Raw genomic sequence first — 19,197 nt, forward strand, 5'->3', positions numbered from 1 at the left:
TTTGTAAACATCCTCCGAGAGGGGGCTGTAATTTTCCGTTGATTTTGCAACACTTTAAAGCTATAACTGAGTATAATTATGCTGTACAAGAATGAATAGGCTCCACAGAATGCCAGAAATAACTTACTTCCTCTTCTACTTCTATAGATGCAGCAGAGTAACATTCAGAGGAAAGCACCTAGGCAAATTGGGTTTCCTACACATTTTTGTTTAGTGTCAGAAAGACAAAACCAGACAGGAGTATTTAAAATAAAACAACAGGGAAGTTTTGAGGGTAAAAGGTTCTGTCAGTCAGTCCCAGGATGTGCCTCTCCCCCTTCACATCCACACCTTCCCTCCCTGCCCTTACTCTAAGCCTGGTCTGATTGTAGTCGTGCAACCCAAACTAGTCCTCCAGCACCATGTGCTCAGCTGGCCTCTGCGCTAAGTAGTAACTGGCTCGACCCACAGCCCTTCCCAAGACCCGCCCCTTCTCCGAAGCCGCTCCTGCCGCCTCTGCTCCCTTCGTTCTCCCACGCCCACCTCCAGATTTTTGCAAGGCGCTGGCCAACACAGCTCTCCTCGTCTTCGCTCACCCAGTCCAGTCCTGCTTGGACTGACTGCAACTCAGAAGCCTTTCCCAACCAACTTACATGCTATCACCTGTGATTCTTTTTATCGCCGTTATTCCATCTGCTTGCCCTGGAGGTAAATCCTTTATTCCTTTAACGCATAATTCTTTTTAACAAACTGACAAGTTCTAGTCTCACAAATCGTCATGTCCAATGTTACTTATAAGCAGAGAAGTCATGAAGATGTACATGGCAAGGATGGGGAACAGATCTTTAATAACTTTCCCTTGTTTTCCCTACAAGAATTATAAAACCATTTACATATTATATTAAAATGTACCACGAATATGTATCTGGTCTTTTTTCTTCTTACTCTGGACTTATTCTGGATTCAGTCACCAAATATTCACCAAGTGCCTTAAGTTTCTACAGCGTAGTGTGCATCTGGTAGACACAGGAAAGAATGAAGGCTGGCACTGAATTGTTAGCTAATGATCCCACGTTTCATGTGAATAACGGAGCACAATCTGATGACCTCAACACTTCTTTATTTTTTGTGAGGAAGATTGGCCCTAACATCTGTGCCAGTCTTCCTCTATTTTCTGTGTGGGACACCACCACAGCATGGCTTCATGAGCGGTGTGTAGGTCCATGCCTGGGATCCAAACCTGTGAACTCTGGGCCCCCAAAGCAGAGCATGTGAACTTAAGCACTACGCCACTGGGGCGGCCCTACACTTTATTTTGAGCTAAACTCTTTGCTGTGAGAGGAGCAGAACAGGTCCCACTACGGCCTCCTTTCACAACTTGGATGCTGCTGTTCCCAAGAAGTTTACAGCTGCAAAGAGAGGTCCTTTCTCATATTTATGTATAAACAGGTACCAGTTTTGATTTTATTTCATCATATTAACATACATGACACATCAAAATGAGAAATGCACAATTTAACCATTCAACAGCTTGCCTTATTCCCAAGGAACACTATATTCATATTAAACATTTGTACAGTCTTTCCACCTAACTTTACAAATGTCCTAAACCATTTTCCAGCATTTCTCACATAGAAGTCTAGTTTGCTCTTTAAAATCACCATTCTGTATCCTCCTAGCAGACTGCAGGGCCTCCCCTACGATTACGCGCCGAAGCGAGCTGCCCCACGTGGCCTGCGACGCCCGTCAGCTCCAGGCCGCTCTGAGGCCACCCCTTCCGCAGGTTGGTCTTCATTCTGAGAACTGATTGTTGGACGTTAGCAATCAAGGACTAAAGGCTGTAGTGTATGACTACATCACAGTCACAGGAAGGAAGGGGAGCGTGGCCGAGAGAAATCCCAAATGATGGGAGGCAAATTCCTGCCCAAAGATCTCGTGAAAACCACGTCCCCAACCCTCCCGAAACATACTAACATTGGAGCTATTGCTTTCACTTCTGAAACGTGTCTGACAGTTGTGACCAGACTCTGCAAACAGAGAGCTGTTAGCCATTTGGTGTGTGTACACATAACACATCAAAAATTGCTGTGTGAAACCGTGAGAATGTCTGATTACATCCAAAATTTAAATGTACACAGAAAAACCAACTCAGATCATTTAACAGTTTTTTCAGTAAGGTAACGATGCACTCAGTTACCCTTTTTCTGCCCCCCCCTCACAGCATGTCACTTGTGCATAACCAGTTCAGTGAAGGTCATCGTCATGATCAAGTCAGTTTTGAATCACGTCATTCTGTGCTGGTTTTAGCAGTCACCATAGGAAACATTAAGTCACATCCTAGTCAAAGGACTGTCCATTTCTCAAACATAGAAAAACCTGAGATATGAGTCAGCAACTAGCTACACTTACAGTAAAGAACAAAGATAACCCCCCCCCACCCCCAAAGCTGCTGACGTGAGTGAAGGTTTCAGAAGAGGACCACACTGTTGAGAGAACTCAAGCCAGGAAGTTTAAAAGCAGATCTGTCCTGTCACTTGTGTACTGGTTCTAATCACCTCCTCTTTCAGCTGCCAGGACTGGTTCTGTACAGTGATTGTAGGTCAAGGGCTGAGCGGCCGTGGGCCCACTCCATTTTGCTATGTCCTTTCTACTAAGAAAGTGCTGGGGACGATTTCTGAGAATAGCTCAGCTGTGGCTTCCCACTCCGCTCACAGCGAAACACAGTCCAGCCGCTCTCTCCTTGCCTCCCACGCCGTTTGATTCTGCCCAGTCCCTGCTCACTCGGGCCCCCAGCCCCACCAGCGAGTCTGCAACTCTAAGGGAATCACAGGCACGCCACCCTCCTCGCGTGCTGAGGGGAAAGGAAACATCCAGAAAACAACAGCTCCCTGCTGCTCCTCAGCAATTTTACTTTCTTCAATCTTTCCTTCGTTTTTCTCCCTCTGGTAGATTCCTATAAAATTCTACCTTATTGTCACATTTTTACAAAATGTATCTGTGCAGGGAAACAGAAATGGAAAACACCTACTGTGGCTGGGAACCTGGAGGTGCTGCTGTTCTGCTACCAAAAACTCACATCTGGCTTGAAACCAAGTTAATCTCTATTTAAAGGATTAACAATCCCATTTTGAACAATTCTCTGATTTATAAAGAGGGAAGTAAGACTTGTTTAGCCTCCCAACCTTAGCTTAAATCATTGCACTGCCAGATTCCTGGCTGTTAAACTGAATCCCAGATGGCTTCCCTTCTCTTTCTTCATAAAGCTGAGAAGAAGAAAGAAAAAGTGGACTCCCTCCATCCGGGCCCAGCTGGACATCTGTGCATGGACAGTTTAAATTGGTCTGACAAGCGGGACTAGCTCCCTACTGGTCACAATGCCTAGAACATGGGCTACCAGACGTGCGGTGGGAACGCCCCGACTTTCACTCTGAGGTACTGGTTTGCTCTAAACGCGACCTTGGCAAGGCCCCGCACGGTCCGTCCAGCAGAATGATGCTCGCGTCACTCGGCCGTCAGGTGAGCGGGAATTCGTTAGCTTTGGAATTGATCATTTCTCTTGGATTTACCATTAGGTTCTGTCCCTAAAAGGGTCTACCCACCTGACCCTCAAGCTGGCTCAGTCTCAGCGCTAAGGTGCACGATGGAAGGGACTGGACGAGGGCTAGCATTTGAGATTTCTTTGTAGCACAACAACTGGTAGGGGATTCTGTCTCCAACACCAAATAAAACTCGATTCACTAAGAACAAGAGGATGTGCAATTCACTGCATAAAATCGTTTCATCTATCTAGGGGAGAACCTGCCACGTGCCCTTCCACTTTGTTGAGAGAAATATGAGCGGATCTCTCAAATGCGGATGTTAAGAGAAAAACTGTTGATCCATCTTTTGCTTTTACACCATAGCTCCATTTTCCAAAAATATATATGTATGTACATATATATATTTCAGATTTACAGGGAATATTTTTTGTGAACAAGAAAAAAGCTGTCCATGGAAGTCACAGAGGCCGTCCTCTCAGGAGACCTCGATGATCTCCATGCTGCCTGAGAAGCTGGACTGGCTGCCCACCTTCCCCAGCTCTTCCCGCGACCTGTTCTCCGACATGAGGCTCTCTCCAAACTCCATCTGGCAGCTTCTGCGTTTAAACTGCTTTTCAAAGGGGCTCTCTTCGTGCCAGCTCCGCCGTGAGTCAGCTCGGTCGCTTGGCTTCTGCCGCCTGCGCACGGAATAGACCTGGTCGCTGCAGGTGGGCAGCTGGCTGCAGCTGTAGGCGGAGTAACTGGCGCTGCCCCCGTAGATGGCGGAGGCGGAGTAGAAGTGAGAGGACTCCGTGGCAAAATACCAACTGTTGGCCAGGGACGGGGTGGAGGTCTGGGGAGCCAGGATGTCCGAGTGCCAGCCCTTGAGGCCCAGCCCGGCGGCGGACTTTGCGAGGTGCTGCTGGCTGGTGGAAAGGCCGAAGAGGAAGTTAGTATGGTAGTTGTCCTCCACACTCCCGCTTCGATGCAGCGGAGACAAGAGGGACCTCTGGGTGGCACCACTGTTGCTGGTTCTTACTGAATGTGAGCGCTTGCTCTGGCTGTCTGAAGGCCTGGCGGTCTGAGGTTTCTTCGGGACGTTGGCTTCCTCCTTATCTGGGCTGGTTTCCGGAGTCTGCTCCGACACTTCCTCGACCGGAGAGAACTGGCATAGCTTGTTGGTCCCATCCAGAGTGGTGGAAGGTTTGTAGTATTCCAGAGCATCTTCTGATGAGGAGAAACCATGCAAGGATGCTGCCATACTGGCTGAGTACGACACGGATTTGATATCCAGAGAGAAGGAACGCTTGAGCTTATTGCTGTCTTCCAGCTTGTCTGAGGCCAGGTGGAGCCCGTTGAGCGCCTGTACCAGCGGGCTGTCCTCTAGCAGTGATGGCGGCACGCTGGGCACACTGGCAGGATGCACAGGCCGTTGCCCTGCTGCCTCTGAGGTAGCAGAGTTGGCACAGGGTGGACTGAGGGACAGGTCGCTTTTCGGTCCACCCTCTGAGGCTGCAGGGGCAGGGTCATTCGGCTTCTCCAGGTGCAGCAGCTTGAGTTTACTCTTTGGCCCTGATGCTCCAGTCTGGTTCTTAATCTTCTTCTCATAGTCCAGGAGTTGGCCCAGAAAATTGAAGTTTGGAGATATAGTAGGTCTTTTTTCTTTCACAAATCTATGAAGAGAGGAAAAAACAAAACAGTTCGAGTTTTACAACCATACTTTACCTGAACATTAAGTGAATAACTGAGACGAGGAATTATCAGCCCCTCCGCAGTACCTCTGGAAGCTGACTGGTTTACTCAGGGAGACAGCTCAAGGGGGAGAATACAGGGGCCTCTTCCTTGGGGGAGCTTTATAACATGTACCTAGGAAGAGGGGCCAGGTCCCCAAAAGCTCTCGTTTTAGCCCCCTTATTTTCAAGGACCCAAGGCTTCCAAAGCAATTGATAAGACATGATTCTTTCCTCACCAACAGGGACCGCCCCCACATTCCCACGGTGCCACCATCAGAAGCACAGCCTCACAGCCACTCTCCAGCTTCAACTTTCCAATACCATAACTCTCAAAGTCCCACAGTCACTTCCTCAAAACATTTCACATTCTTCATTAACGACCAGAAAACAGGGTATCGAGGGTCAGAGCATCAAAGCATACATTTCCAAGCTCCTTCTCTTTGTGACAGGACAGCCACAGCATGGTCTCCATGTGCTCAGCACTACGCCAACGCGTCAGAAACAGCAGTAGCTCATTCACTCCTCAACACTGCTCTACAGCAGGTGGGCAGAATTATCCCCGTCATCTAGGTACCCAAAGTCCTCAAGTGACTTGCCCCAAATCACACGGCTACTAAGTGATGGTGCTGAGATTCAAAACCAGGTCTAATGTCTGGGTCCATTTTTGTAACCACCATGTTAAAGCAGATTCATCAAGCGATCAAAACTTGTTACAAATGGCTTTTATGTTTCACTGCAGAAATAAAAACTGTTAGAGGCAGTAAATTCTTTAGTGGCCTCCGACCCTCGTGGATACTTCTCAGAAGATGCAGGAGTGAAACAACACTGGAAGTTTCTATTTGAATACAGAAAGAGAAAAATCAAAAATAAACTCTTTGGCAATCGAGTAACCTAAAGCAAATTAACAAAAACAGAAATAACGGGCTCAGCCATCACAAGTGTAAAGTAGGAAGGACCCTGCCCTATAAGAGGACGGCATAACACGACAGGAAGGTGCCTTCTCCTCTGGCTTCTACATGGTGCAAGAGGGCTTTAGAGAGGACAAGAGAACTGGTGCAGACAAACGGAGGACTCATCTCCTCAGTCTCCTTCCTCAAATGAGAGGCTGTTCAGGCAGCTCGTCCTTTTTCCACATTTTCCAATTTGAGAAAAAGTGCAGTAGTTACAACAGGCCTGCTGCATGAGCCTCCATTTAGCGATCCTTTAGCACACGAAAACTAACCACCTCTATCCAACAAGACGCGCAGAGGACTCACATCCACCAGTCACTAAACAGAACCCCAGTCCTTGGTGCTCTGGTCATCTGCCTCCCATCTTGAGAGGGAGGGCAACCCCGTCAAAACCACACGTGGCAACTGCAGAACGCAGGAAATTTTACTCGATGAATGGAGTTTGACGATTATTTGGTTTTAGACTTGCCTCTATTAGCTTCTTTCCTCCCAGTGAAAGAGACACCAGTTTGAGGCAAAGTAGAAACCCTATAAGGAGCATCCTCCAGGAGTTTTTTTCTCATGTAAATTAGAAGAAATGGTACTTCCTCAATTAGGGAAACATACAAACTCACGTAACAGGATAGAGATCTCTGTTTGGATTTGTTGTTCCTTAAACTTAATAAGGAGCTGAGGATGAATTTGACACACGTTAGGGTAGAATTAATGCTAAATTATAAAAATGCCTTCTCCGCTCTTTGAAAGACCATTTAAAAACCCACAGTTACAAGAGTATAACAAAAATCATCACCATCTGCTTTAATTTGGTTTGTCACCGTCATAGCGCTTCAGGTTTCAGGTGAAATGAAAAGCCAACCACAGAAGCATGTTCGCGTCCTCACCTGTAAGCTTCATCTAAGGACATGTCCATCCTCTTCATGATGTAGGCGATGGCGATGGTGGCGGAGCGGGAGATGCCAGCTAAGCAGTGCACGAGGACACACCCATTGGAGGCCTTTGCTTTCTCTGCACGAGTCAAATCCAAGAAGGGTCAGTAGTAAGGACTCTGTTCAGCAGTGAAATCTTGTTTCCATTTACTTACACAATGCCTTTCACCTGCCACCTCAAAGTAAATCTCACGTATTTACATCTTTTTCCTTTCAATATTCTTTTGCGGAGAGGAGGTAGTGGAAGATAATTCCCCCACTGTTTACATACAGGACAACGAGGGTCAAAATGTTAATAAGCCGTCTGTCCCTGACTCAGATCGCCTGACTCTTAGTCGGTACTTTTCATGTATTTTTTACATTATTTACTATTTTAGTAACTTCCCTGAGTATAAATCTTACATTGTGATTACATGATTCTACTTGTTTAGTGTAGAAAATTTCAGAAACACAGAAAAGTATAACGAAAATAACATCCCAAATCCTAAGATTTAGCTAATATTTCGTTTACCCATCACACTTCAACTTTTTTTAGTTATGTAGGAGATACTAGATTTTCCCGTTTTGAGCTATAATTGACACATAACATTGTATTATTTAGGTGTACAACATGATTTGATACATACAAGAGATATTAAATTTCCAAAAATATTTTTCCATTTCAAACATATGTGACATCCATTACTATTTAGAAAGCAGGGAGGTGGGGAGAGGGAGAGACAATCACAATGATACCACATCACGACACACAAAGATGCCAGATGCCAGGTCAAGCTCCTTTAAAATGCTGGCTCAGGGGCCGCCTGGTGGCGCAATGATTAAGTTCGCACGTTCCGCTTCAGCAGCCTGGGGTTCGCCAGTTCAGATCCTGGGTGCAGACCTATACACCACTTGCCAGGCCATGCTGTGACAGATGTCCCACATATAAAGTAGAGGAAGATGGGCACGGATCTTAGCTCAGGGCCAGTCTTCCTCAGGAAACAGAGGAGGATTGGTGGCAGATGTTAGCTCAGGGCTAATCTTCCTCAAAAAAACAATAAAAAATAAATAAATAAAATTTTAAAAAATACTGGCTCGGGGCCAGCCCCATGGCATAGTGGTTAAGTTCAGTGCACTCTGCTTCAGTGGCCCAGGTTCGCAGATTCAGATCCCAGGCACAGACCTATAACACTCGTCAGCCATGCTGTGGCAGCAACCCACATATAAAGTGGAGAAAGACTTGCACAGTTGTTAGCTCAGGGCTAATCTTCCTCAGCAAAAAGGAAAAAAAAAAAGCCGGCTTAAATAACCTATCTTCCTATAGTTTCCCTATTTTTCTTAGGAGACTTTTCTGTATGTCATAAACTGGCTCAACTGTATTTGCTGAATTTATGGAGAAAACCACGCATCTACCAAGAGTCAGGTTTAGTGGGTCACTTTCATGAAGACCAAGGAATCTGATCCCTTCCTTTATATCCAGGAGTTACTGTCTGATGGCAGCATGTTAATTCTCCAAAATGGTGGAAGGACTCATGGACGCTTTGTCAGAACCAAGAACCAAGGAAATGCAATCAGACAGGGCTGCCATCTCACTGCTGAGGAGCTTCCAAAGCTTTCTGGTGAGAGTGGATGAAGCTCTCTCACCAGCCTGGAAGCAACTCACATCGTAGCCAGTGCCGCCTGCCTCAGTTCTAAACAGTGATGTGTGCTCACCATGAGCTGCTGCCAGGGAGCTAACGTCTTCCGTTTCCATTCTTGTCTCAGTTGATATGACCACACCTTACGTCAAAATTCTTGTAATTAACGGATACCCAGGGAATCTGCTCCAGCTGCTGAATAATACAAAGCTACTCTAATCTCACCACCTCTGCTGTAAGTGCCACAAATTTCGAATGTATGTGATTTATTAGTCACTATGTACAAAACACCTAGAGCTTTCAGACAGTATAGGAACAATCAAGCAGCTTCCTTTTAGATAGGGAAATGTAACACAGTAAAACAATAACAAACGAATACACAGTGACACTGAAACAAAGAAGTACGTACCATACACTATGATGTTACATAAACCTGTGTACACAGTCCCCTCCTTCCTTCCTGGGCCTACACAGTTCTCTTCCTTCTCTCAACTCTATAGTATTTAGCCTCTACTACTCTTGAGTATTTCCCCTTTTGCGTTGGCTGCTAAGAAGCTCAAAGCTATGGTTTTCACGCAATTTCACTAGGTAACTGTCATTCACAGATTTTACCGTATCTTTCCTAGCCCCATATTACGGTTCTTGCCCTTTTATCCCATTTTAATGTGTATGTGTGTGAATGTGTCTATCTTCTGATCCCCATCTCTTACTGTAAGCTGCTTCAAATTCTTATTGGAAGGAGGCTGGGTTTAATTTTTTTTAAATGTTGACAATATTCTCTATCTTTAGTAATTATCTCAAAACTTGACTATGAGGACTTGGAAGGGTCCTGCGTGTAAGCCCCCCACTGTGGGTGCACACTGGGTGCACGGTGAGTACCCAGTCAATACTGGCTGGCTGACCAATACCTATTTAAAAAAGCAAGCTTTATAAAAAAATTTAACAGAGGTTGGAGGAAATAAAATGATGATAACGGATGTGTTAGGATGTTCAGGCTATAGGTTTCTTTTTCTCTGTTTTTCAAATTTGCTGCCTCATACTTACACTGTTTTTACCATTAGAACTCTTTTGATGATGTGTTTTTAAAAATCTGATTAAAAAGCGCTTACACTGGAGTGGGGTTCATCAGAACAGACATCTTGGCAGAAGTGAGAGCTAAAGTGAGTCTTAAAGCAAAGGCAGCAACACCCAGAGACCTGGCGAGGGGAGAAGGGGACCGTGTGCAGGAGGGCCCTATGCTGGGACAGGACCAGGTGCACAGAGCAGCCTGCGGGGCTTGAGCTCGTGCCTGTGCGGCCAGGAACCCCTGAGAAGGCGGTGGGGGGTGGGCACGCAGGAGCTGGAGAGTCTGGGGATGTTGGGCTAAGGTCGCGTGGGCAATTAAGGAGCCTCTGCGGGGTCCTGAATAGAGGACAGCGAGGAGGCACTGACAGCGAAAACTGGACATCAGACAAGCAGGTTGCCACCGCAGCAATTCAGGGACAAAATCTAGGTTTCAAAAAAGGGAGAGAGGGCAACAAATGAAAAGGTAAGGGGAGCCAGCGTGGATGAGAAGTTACAAAGGCCGGAAGGAAGGGAGTCGTAACTGAGGGGGCAGTACAGCTCTAAGAAAAAGAAAAGGAACTTCTCAGATAATCTGTCAAACAGCTACTATTTAAGAACCAATGATGAGTCAGGCACTTGGCAAGGTGTTTTACGTATATTATCTATTTTAATCCTCACAATATCCCTACCAGGTAGACAGATTATCTTCAGTTCCCAAATCAGGAAACTGAGGCACGGAGACGTTTTAAGTAACTTACCCCAAATCACTTAACTAATAGCCAAGGAAGGTGGGACTCAAATACAGTTTGGCTCCAAAGTACACACTCTTAATGACCTCCCCATATGGCCCACACATGTGCACAGTCATGAGTGAGGGGTAGGTGAGGCGGGGCAGGAGCCAGGGGGACGGCAGGAGGGAGGAAAGCCCATATAGGTGGCCACCTGGGGCTGGGGGCACCTCGGGAGTGTCCTGTAGCACAAATAGGCAAACCGTGCTGACCACTGGCTACAGTGACTAAAAACAAAGATAAACGTCCAGGACAACCTGAGTCCTTCCAACAAACCCAGCAACTTATTTAAATTTAAGTAACAACAAAAATCACCCCCACAAGCCTCTAAGTTATTAGGTCCTGGTATGAGGGTCCGTCTTCACATGACATACTCTGCTGTGACCAACTGTGGCTTAAAACGCCCCGGAGGAGACTAGCAGCTACAGTGAGCATGGGCTGGATGCCACAAGTGGGCTGGGGATTTTGCCTGGAATTATTTGTGTGGGATAAAGACGGTGGTCCTAGTAAATAGGGCCAAGCAAGTGAAATATTTTCAGATGTTACAAATAAATCACAGTGTGTTTATGTGTGTGTATTTAACCAACTTGGAACATGGTAAAATTCCTTTTGTATGAATTAAAAGTGGCAGGGTGACCCCAATATCTCCCAAGAAAGAAGAACTTAAGTGGGGGGCAAAGTTATTCATATTCTCTCTTTTCACTAACCCTCCTAAAGCTTAGACATTGTCACGATTCAACAGAATCATGTTCTCTTCTAAATAGATTCTGAAAACGCACCTTCAGCTGAAATTAGAGCCACATGTCTGTACTGATGTGACACACAATGGGAACACTAACCATAACTGTTATCTTTTGAAGAGGCAAAAACTGAATGAGATGCTGAATATTTCCTAGAAGTACAATGGTGGGGGGATTAATTTGGGGAGGGTCGTGTGTGATTATTTTAATGTGAATTATCTAAGCCATTTATCTTCAGATGTTTCACAGAAAGCATCTTAACTAAAGATGAAAACTCTTGGCAATCTGGAATCTTGGGGAAAAAAAGAACTGTTTCAGAATGACCCAAAGTTCCAAAAATATCATCTAGAAAATTCCTCTCACAGATGAAAGAATATAGGGAGAGGCTTAATTTACATAACTTCACTTTTTAAAAGGAATTAATTCTTTTTTTTTAATTACAGTAACCAATTCAGAGTCTTTAATTATGGATTTGTGTGTTCACACTTATGTGACTAGGGGACAAAAACAACAAAAACCCCTCCCATGGAGCCCCAGGAGCCACACCTTGGTATGTTGCTCAGGGGCTAGAGAGGATTCTCCTCGGGAACCACGTTTCAAACGCGTGACCAAGTCACTACCAGCAGACCTGATCCTGCGGCACCACAATGTCACAACAGCATCTGAAGCTAAAAGTTGGGGAGGCTCAAGGAAATGAGCCTCTGTGTGTGTGGGGTGTGCGTGTGTGTGTGTGTGTGTGTGTGAGTGTGTGAGTGTTGGAATTTTATTAGATCCAATAACTACTTGAAATTATTGGCACATGGACTGAGGCTTAGAAATCTTGTGACATAAAGACTTGAAATGTAATGCGATTTGTTTTCACAGGCTTTGACTTTTCTCTGGGGAAAACATAGCAGCAAGGCAAAAACCATTTAAGGAATGCCACCAAAGTTCCCAAAGTCTTTCACAGAATTTGAACAAGTGGGTAAAAAATTCAACCCCAAAAGTTTAACTGATTTTCAAACACTTGCAGATAACATAATCACAGACCCCCTCAGGCTTAACCTTGAGAGTGTTCAGTGAGCTAGAATGTCACATGGCCAGGCCCTTAGGACGGCACGGCACACACACACGTCACCTTGGCAACTAACTGAGATAAGCAGCATCATGTGCTGTTTTCAGACTTCTGAAATCTCTGGGATAGGCTCCTTTTCTCTAAAGAGAAAGAAAGGGGAGGCAGGAAGGGGTGCACCTACACATGAGACCATAACCCAAAGGACCGTGGTATTACTTGAGCGACTTACCGATGAAATCTACGGATTTGTCCAACCACGGCAGGATCTTCTCACAGAAGCTGTCATTCACAGGCACTCGCAGGAAGTGCGACTCGGGGATGAAGTCGGGCTTGGGGCAGGTGTTGCTGGCATTCAGCACATAGCCAATCCCATTCTGCTGCATCAGCTCCTACGGAGGGAACGAGCCAGGAAAGTGACTCACAGTCGACACTCTCCTCATAAAATACACGATCGTTGTGAAAGAATAAAGTTGGAACGTAATGATAAAAATTACTAGTTTCCTTGAAATAATCCGAGTTCATTCAATCAGTCAAGTCCAAAAGCCTAGCAGGCACGGCAACATTTAGAGACTTAAGTTCACAGCAATTTCTTTTAAGGGTAAAAAAGGGCTGTTTTAAAATGGTATGTGTGAAGATCACACATCATTAGTATAGTCAACTCTCTAGTATCTTCATGACTAGAGAAGTGGAATGAAGAACACAAAATAAAACCACAACTCTTTACGATGACTTTAGAATATAAGCAGACACAAGAACATTTTCTTCCCAAACTGAACACACGGGTTGCTCTCTAAGACACAGTCCTGGGCAGTCTTCTCTCTCTCAGTACCCTCTCTGAAGGCTGAATCTACTTCCCCAGCTTCAGTTATCAGTTCTACATGCTGATGACTCTTACAAATACATGCACATCTCCTCTTCCATTTCCAACCCCTCTTTCCAACTGCCTACTGGATGTCTCTATTTGGATGGTCCTCAGGCCCTTCAAACTCAAAATGTCATAAACTCAACATGTTAGCTTTCTCCTTTCACTGCCCCAGATTCCTGTTTCCAAAACTGGTTTATGGTAATAATATCCACTCAGACACCTGAGCTAGAAAATAGGATCATTTCATTTCTTTTTTCTCACAAGCCCCATGCAAAGAGCTGCCCACCCCCTTTGGCGTCGCCTGTCCTATTTCTCTTCTCTCTGCTCCCAGTTGCTGCTTGGTGGTCAGCTCTCACCATGACGACAAAAAAGCCACCACAGAACTCTTGAAGTCTGTGGTGTTTTCCTCTCCAAACTATATCTGAACAAAAACTAGAGTAATCTTACCTAGAAACACACGGGCTAAGTGCTTTATCCATTGTGTCTCATCGCCTGCTCCTGTCACGGACAAGCTCCCACTCCCTGAACGTCACATGTACACCCACCCTTCCATGCTGCTGTTCACACTGTTCCTGCGCTTTGCAGGCGCTGGTCCTCTTCCTGGTGATTCTCTCCCACTTTTCCAACTTTGTTTAAATTAATCTTACTATGAGCTCCTTCCCCCAATGCATAATTAACCAGCCGTCCTCTGTCCTTCCAAAGTACTTTCTCCCCCCTACAGAGAGGCACCCGGCAGACCGTGTTATAATCAGCAGAGAATTCCTGTCTCTCCCATTAGGTGGTGAAGTAGTGAGATCTTGGACTGATTCTTGCTTCTTTGTCTACCGTCAGCACCAGGTGCACAGCTGCGTTCTGCACATGTTTGTGCACCTGTCACCCCGGCCACCCCTCCCAGGCAGGCCTGCCCAGCCCCACATCGTTTAGTCATCCACTGCTGCCCCTCAGGGAGTGTCTAAGCCTGAGCAGATTCTCTTCTAGGCAACCCTGGTCACTTCTTCCTTTTCTTGGAACACCTACCTCCTCTACAAATCTTTTCCAACCACCTGAAGGACAGTGGGTAATTTCCTTCCTATTTTACCCTCCTGAAACACCAATTTCCTAATCCCTTCATTTACCACATTTGACACAATAAACATACTTTATTTTACATAAAGGTAGACAACAAATCCAGATCATGGATGCAGCCCTCTCTCAACTGACATGATAACGTCAAGAAGGGGCTTTTGGACCCAGGCGAGCTTCCGAGTGAGCGACCCTCCAGTCTTCGGACGCCTCGTGTGCTCCTGTAGGTTAATCATCAGGTTGTGAAGATGGTAACAGTGTTTACTGCTACAGCTTTCAGACTTCTGTACACGTAGCAAAGGTCACATCTGTTTTTCTGTGCTGAGGTTGTCTACTACCGTCTGATCGACCCGTGTCTCCCACGTAGGAAGAGCAGGGGGTTAACGGGAGCAAAGGCCTTTCTCACCAATGGACCTTAAAAAAAGGAACCACTTTATAGTTCCTTCCCCTTTCCACCAACACTACTACAAAGACTGATTAAATTAAAAGTAAAAGGAAGTAGTGACATTGCTTTCCACCCAATTCAAAAAGGAAGATAGAAGTTTCTGAGAAAATGGGCTGAGACTAACAGTGTTACCTACCACACGAGAGGTAGTTCTCACTCAGGACGAAACATGTCACAAGTCAATAGTGACTGTCAAATTTCATTTCCCCATAGAAAGACCATAACGATGGACACTTCCAACAAGTAGCCTAATAACATACATTTTGTAGAAATGACCACTTAACCTTAATTCAATAAAAACGTATTTGTTGGGCACCTTTGCTAGAGGCCTATTGATAATATACTATTACAGCACATGGTACATGTTAACAAAATAGTATCTAACAATTTATTTTTTAGGTCAAAATCCACATCCAAGCATAGTCATCTCCAGCATCTCTCCTCTGAATCAGCACACTCGACTGAAGTCCTTTCTAAGGCCAATTAGGTGAAGCAATGAAGTACCTAGCCTACATAGAGACCTTTTTTTTTTTTCAACTAAATTAAGTATTAGAATATCAAGTTTCAATTTCATCCTTGTTTACCCTTTTTAACTATAACAAACTAGAAAGTAAAGGAACACCACTCTGGGCAAGGACTCTAGCAAGAGACTCAGGATGCTAGACGGCTATTAGGGGGCTTATCCAAGTCTTATTTTGCCCCTTTCTCCCCTTACTGGAGCCTCAACTGCAGTCGGAGGCAGTACAGAGCTGGTCTCACTGCCACGTCTGCCCTGGTGTCTGCTTGGGCTGAGGACTGGTTGCCCACAGGCACGTCCACTGCCCACACACTGACAGCCGCACGCGGGCAACTGCAACGGCACAGCCATGGCCGGACAGGAAGGAATCATGGAAAAGGCGCAGCTCTGACCTGCTTTCAGCAACACCAATAATCCAAGCTTACAACGCTGCTCATATCTCAAAAGTATTCGCCACTTAGAAAACAATGCACCACAAAAGATGCATTTAAACAGTAGCTTTATTTTAGATAACTGGCAAAAGGGGGAGGGGGAAAAAAGACAATGTGTTGAAATTAAGTGATAATAATTTAAACACAAAATGAGAAATAAATGGAATAATTTCAATAGTAAATATAACTTGATTTATAAAAATTTTACTTAAAAAAATCTACTTAGTAAATTGATTATCCAGCTGCTACCAGAAATTCTTTTTGTAGTAAGATGGGACTTGATAAATAAAACATGGTCAATTTTAGACACAAAAAAGCAGACGCACATCCTAAAATGTCATCATATAAAATTTAAATGTAATTTAGCTACTAAATTAAATACCATAAATAAGTACCCTCTTCTCATCTGGAAAAAGTCAGTTGAAGAAGGAAATCATTAAAAATGATACATATATACTTGAAACATTTTATTTTTAACTCAAAACAAATATATGTACATTAATTCGCTCATTTCGGATGCAGGACCATGGCTTTTTCTTTTTTAAAATAATTAGCTGATTGGAGTTCTTAAGAAAATCACAACCAAATGCACTGACCACTTATAGTTCCATTTCTTTAAAGACCAGGGACCTGTGAAATGGCATCAGTACGGAATCCTAGATGCTGACTGTCTCCTGAGTATTTTATAGTTGCCTTCCCCACCCCCAGTTTAGAAAGAAAAAAGCATAAAGCAATTTGTCTTTTCCTGAATCTTTCGACAACATTTAACTTTGGTCACAGAAAAACAATTCTCTTCCCTCATTCATATTTCATTGGTGTATGTAATAGTCTGATGAATGTCCACAATTATAGTAACAAGTACACTGGCCTAAACAGGTTTGAGAACAAATACAGCTGCCTCCTGGTGAGCATACCATTCAAATGGCAAAAAGTAGGCCAGCTAGAGCGAGGAGCCTACTGCCAGCCGTGGGGCAGGGGTCACCTGCTGGGGGCATCAGCGTGGAGACATCAGTGAATCTCTGAAGTCAAAGTTTCTGCTGGCGTTTCCTGCAACTATCCATTAACCTGCTCTCCTGGTTATTTTTATCAATGTACGTATAAGCGGTGGAGAGGGCAACCGTGTCAGTGTTTCTGACTGGGATGGAGCTACAATGATGAACAATGGGTCTGTTTTACAGAATAATGATTGCTTTTATTGCTTTTATTCATAGAAGGATGTCAATGACTCTTACTAAATTATAAAGACACTTACGTAATTCATTCAGCTTTGTTTGAGTATGCTGTGTGAAACACCAAGGCTGAGTACTACTCTGTCCCATAATTAAACATCATACTCTGTAAGCTTCCAGAGAGCAGTCATCTTCTACTGTTCAATATTTAGAACAACTTTGTGCTAAGTCTGCTAATACATGCTTTCTACTGATAAAGTAATCTTTCTTCTCTGGCCTTCAAACGTCCTTCCAACACCTTGGCCTCTCAGTTCTTTCAACGACTCACCTTAACCCCTCCCTCCCATGAGACCTAGTGTGGTCTCTGCCATTACCAACAACCACACCCCTCCTTAGTCACCACCTCACACAACCCACTCTTGGACTCCTCCTCCTCTCCTTCCAGGTTCCTCTCTCTCACGCCTCCACTCCTGGAATCCTTCAGCCCCCCGAGCACCCACAATCTGTTATCCTACCTCCTTTTCTCTGTCCTTCATCCTTATGATGTCTGTCTGCCTTCCTTGCCCAACTTAAATTCTGTGGTCAATCATTATAATCACTCCCTTGCTTTCACCCTCAATTCCCCTGTCCCACTATCGCTTCTCCACACTCACTTGCTGAGATTACAACCCTGGTGAAATGGAGTTCTCTGCCTCACCTACCTCTGCACCCACACGGCCAGAGAAAACCACTCTGCCACGGTGCCGATCTCACTCTCAATCCACACGCCTCGGCAATCTTCTTATTCCCCTAGTCCACTCACTTTCCATCTCTCTCAGGTGCCATTCCAACCATGCCCCTTTTCCTTCAAACTTTCTGTATGTCCCCGCTCAGGCTCAGCTGATGGATGATCTTGTTTCCTATTACACTGGAAAAGTTGAAACCGAAGCAAATGTTGATAAACTTCTGCCACCACACTTACCCTCCACCAGGCACAGGCACCTATATACTCTCCCTTCCCGCCTGTTACTATGGATGAACTCAGTATGGAACAGAATAATGAAAAGTATATGGGTCCTCGCCTCAGAAAAACTAAAATTAGAACTACCAGATGATCCATCAATTTCACTTCTGGGTATTTATCTGAAGGAAACGAAAACCCTGACTTGAAGAGACATCTGCACCCCACGCGCACTGCAGTGTTATTCACAACAGCCGGGACGCGGAAGCAGCCTAAGTGTCCATCAATGGGTGACAGATAAAGAAGATGTGGTACATATACAATGGAGTATTATTCAGCCATGAGAAAGAAGGACATCCTGCCATTTGCAACAACATGGATGGACACTGAGAGCATTATGCTAAGTGAAATAAGACAGAAAAAGACAAATACCGTATGATCTCATTTATACATGGAATCTTTAAAAAAGCAAACAAAAACCAAACTCACAGATACAGAGAACAAATGGATGGTTGCCAGAGGCAAGGGGGTGGAGGGAGGGGAAGAGATGAAGGGGGTCAAAAGGTACAAACTTACAGTTATAAAAGAACTAAGTCACGGGGACGAAACATACAGCATGGTGACTATAGTTAATCATACTGTATTGTTTAAGTGGCTAAGAGACTACATCTTAAAAGTTCTTATCACAAGAAAAAAGAATTCTGTGTGTTGACAGATGTTAACTAGACTTATAGACTTAGTGTCGTGATCATTTCACAATACACACAAATGTTGAATCATTATGTTGTATACTTGAAAGTAATGTGAATTATACTTCAATTACAAAATAGCTTGTAAATCATATGATATACAAATCATATTTCAATAAAGCTATTGTCCCCCTCCCGCCAAAAAAACCTGTAATGTGTATTTTTCACTAATTCAAGTTGTCCTTTCTCCTAATTGGCCTTAAGCAGGGAAATCACACTGAACAGAGCAGACTGGATATAAAAAGGGTTCATCTGCAAAGCAGAAGAGATCGCCCCCTAAGAACTTAGAAAACGGATTCAAGTTTCAATATACAATTAAGAAACTTTCAAAAGTAATATTTGTGATTTTTTAAAATCTTAATTTTATTATTGATTATGATTTCCACTATTTTTTCCCTTTAAAAGTTTCTCTCTCCGAAACCATGAAATAAACTTCCCCCTGTGGTTGGACTAATTTCTAAACACAGGCTCTATCATCTGTTGATGTGGACTGTCGAGTAATACGTGGAGTACAGCTTAACACATGGTGTCAATAAAACTATTCTATTTGTTCAGCTAGGCTGAGGACAGAGATCTCATTAAATCACTGTGGGCCCTGCAATTCTAGGTAACAGAATTGTAATTTTTCAATTCAGTGAATAATTTCGCACTTGCCACTGCTCCTGCCTTCA

General features: G+C 44.4%; 1 protein-coding gene across 9 annotated transcripts in view; it reads right to left on the bottom strand.

The window, feature by feature from the left end:
- Positions 1–1,413: 1,413 nt before the first annotated feature.
- Positions 1,414–19,197, bottom strand: part of DUSP16 (dual specificity phosphatase 16) — a 95,353-nt gene continuing 77,569 nt past the window's right edge. For all 9 annotated transcript variants that reach the window (XM_070619123.1, XM_008513522.2, XM_070619122.1 and 6 more), the window contains 3 exons: positions 12,578–12,737; positions 7,062–7,185; positions 1,414–5,170 (listed from right to left, as the gene is read on the bottom strand). In XM_070619123.1, coding sequence (XP_070475224.1) covers positions 3,994–5,170; positions 7,062–7,185; positions 12,578–12,737 — 1,461 coding nt within the window. In that variant the 3' untranslated portion in view covers positions 1,414–3,993. The remainder of the gene's footprint in view (positions 5,171–7,061; positions 7,186–12,577; positions 12,738–19,197) is intronic.

The sequence above is a fragment of the Equus przewalskii genome, chromosome 5 (assembly GCF_037783145.1).
Source record: "Equus przewalskii isolate Varuska chromosome 5, EquPr2, whole genome shotgun sequence".
Lineage (NCBI taxonomy): Eukaryota > Metazoa > Chordata > Mammalia > Perissodactyla > Equidae > Equus > Equus przewalskii.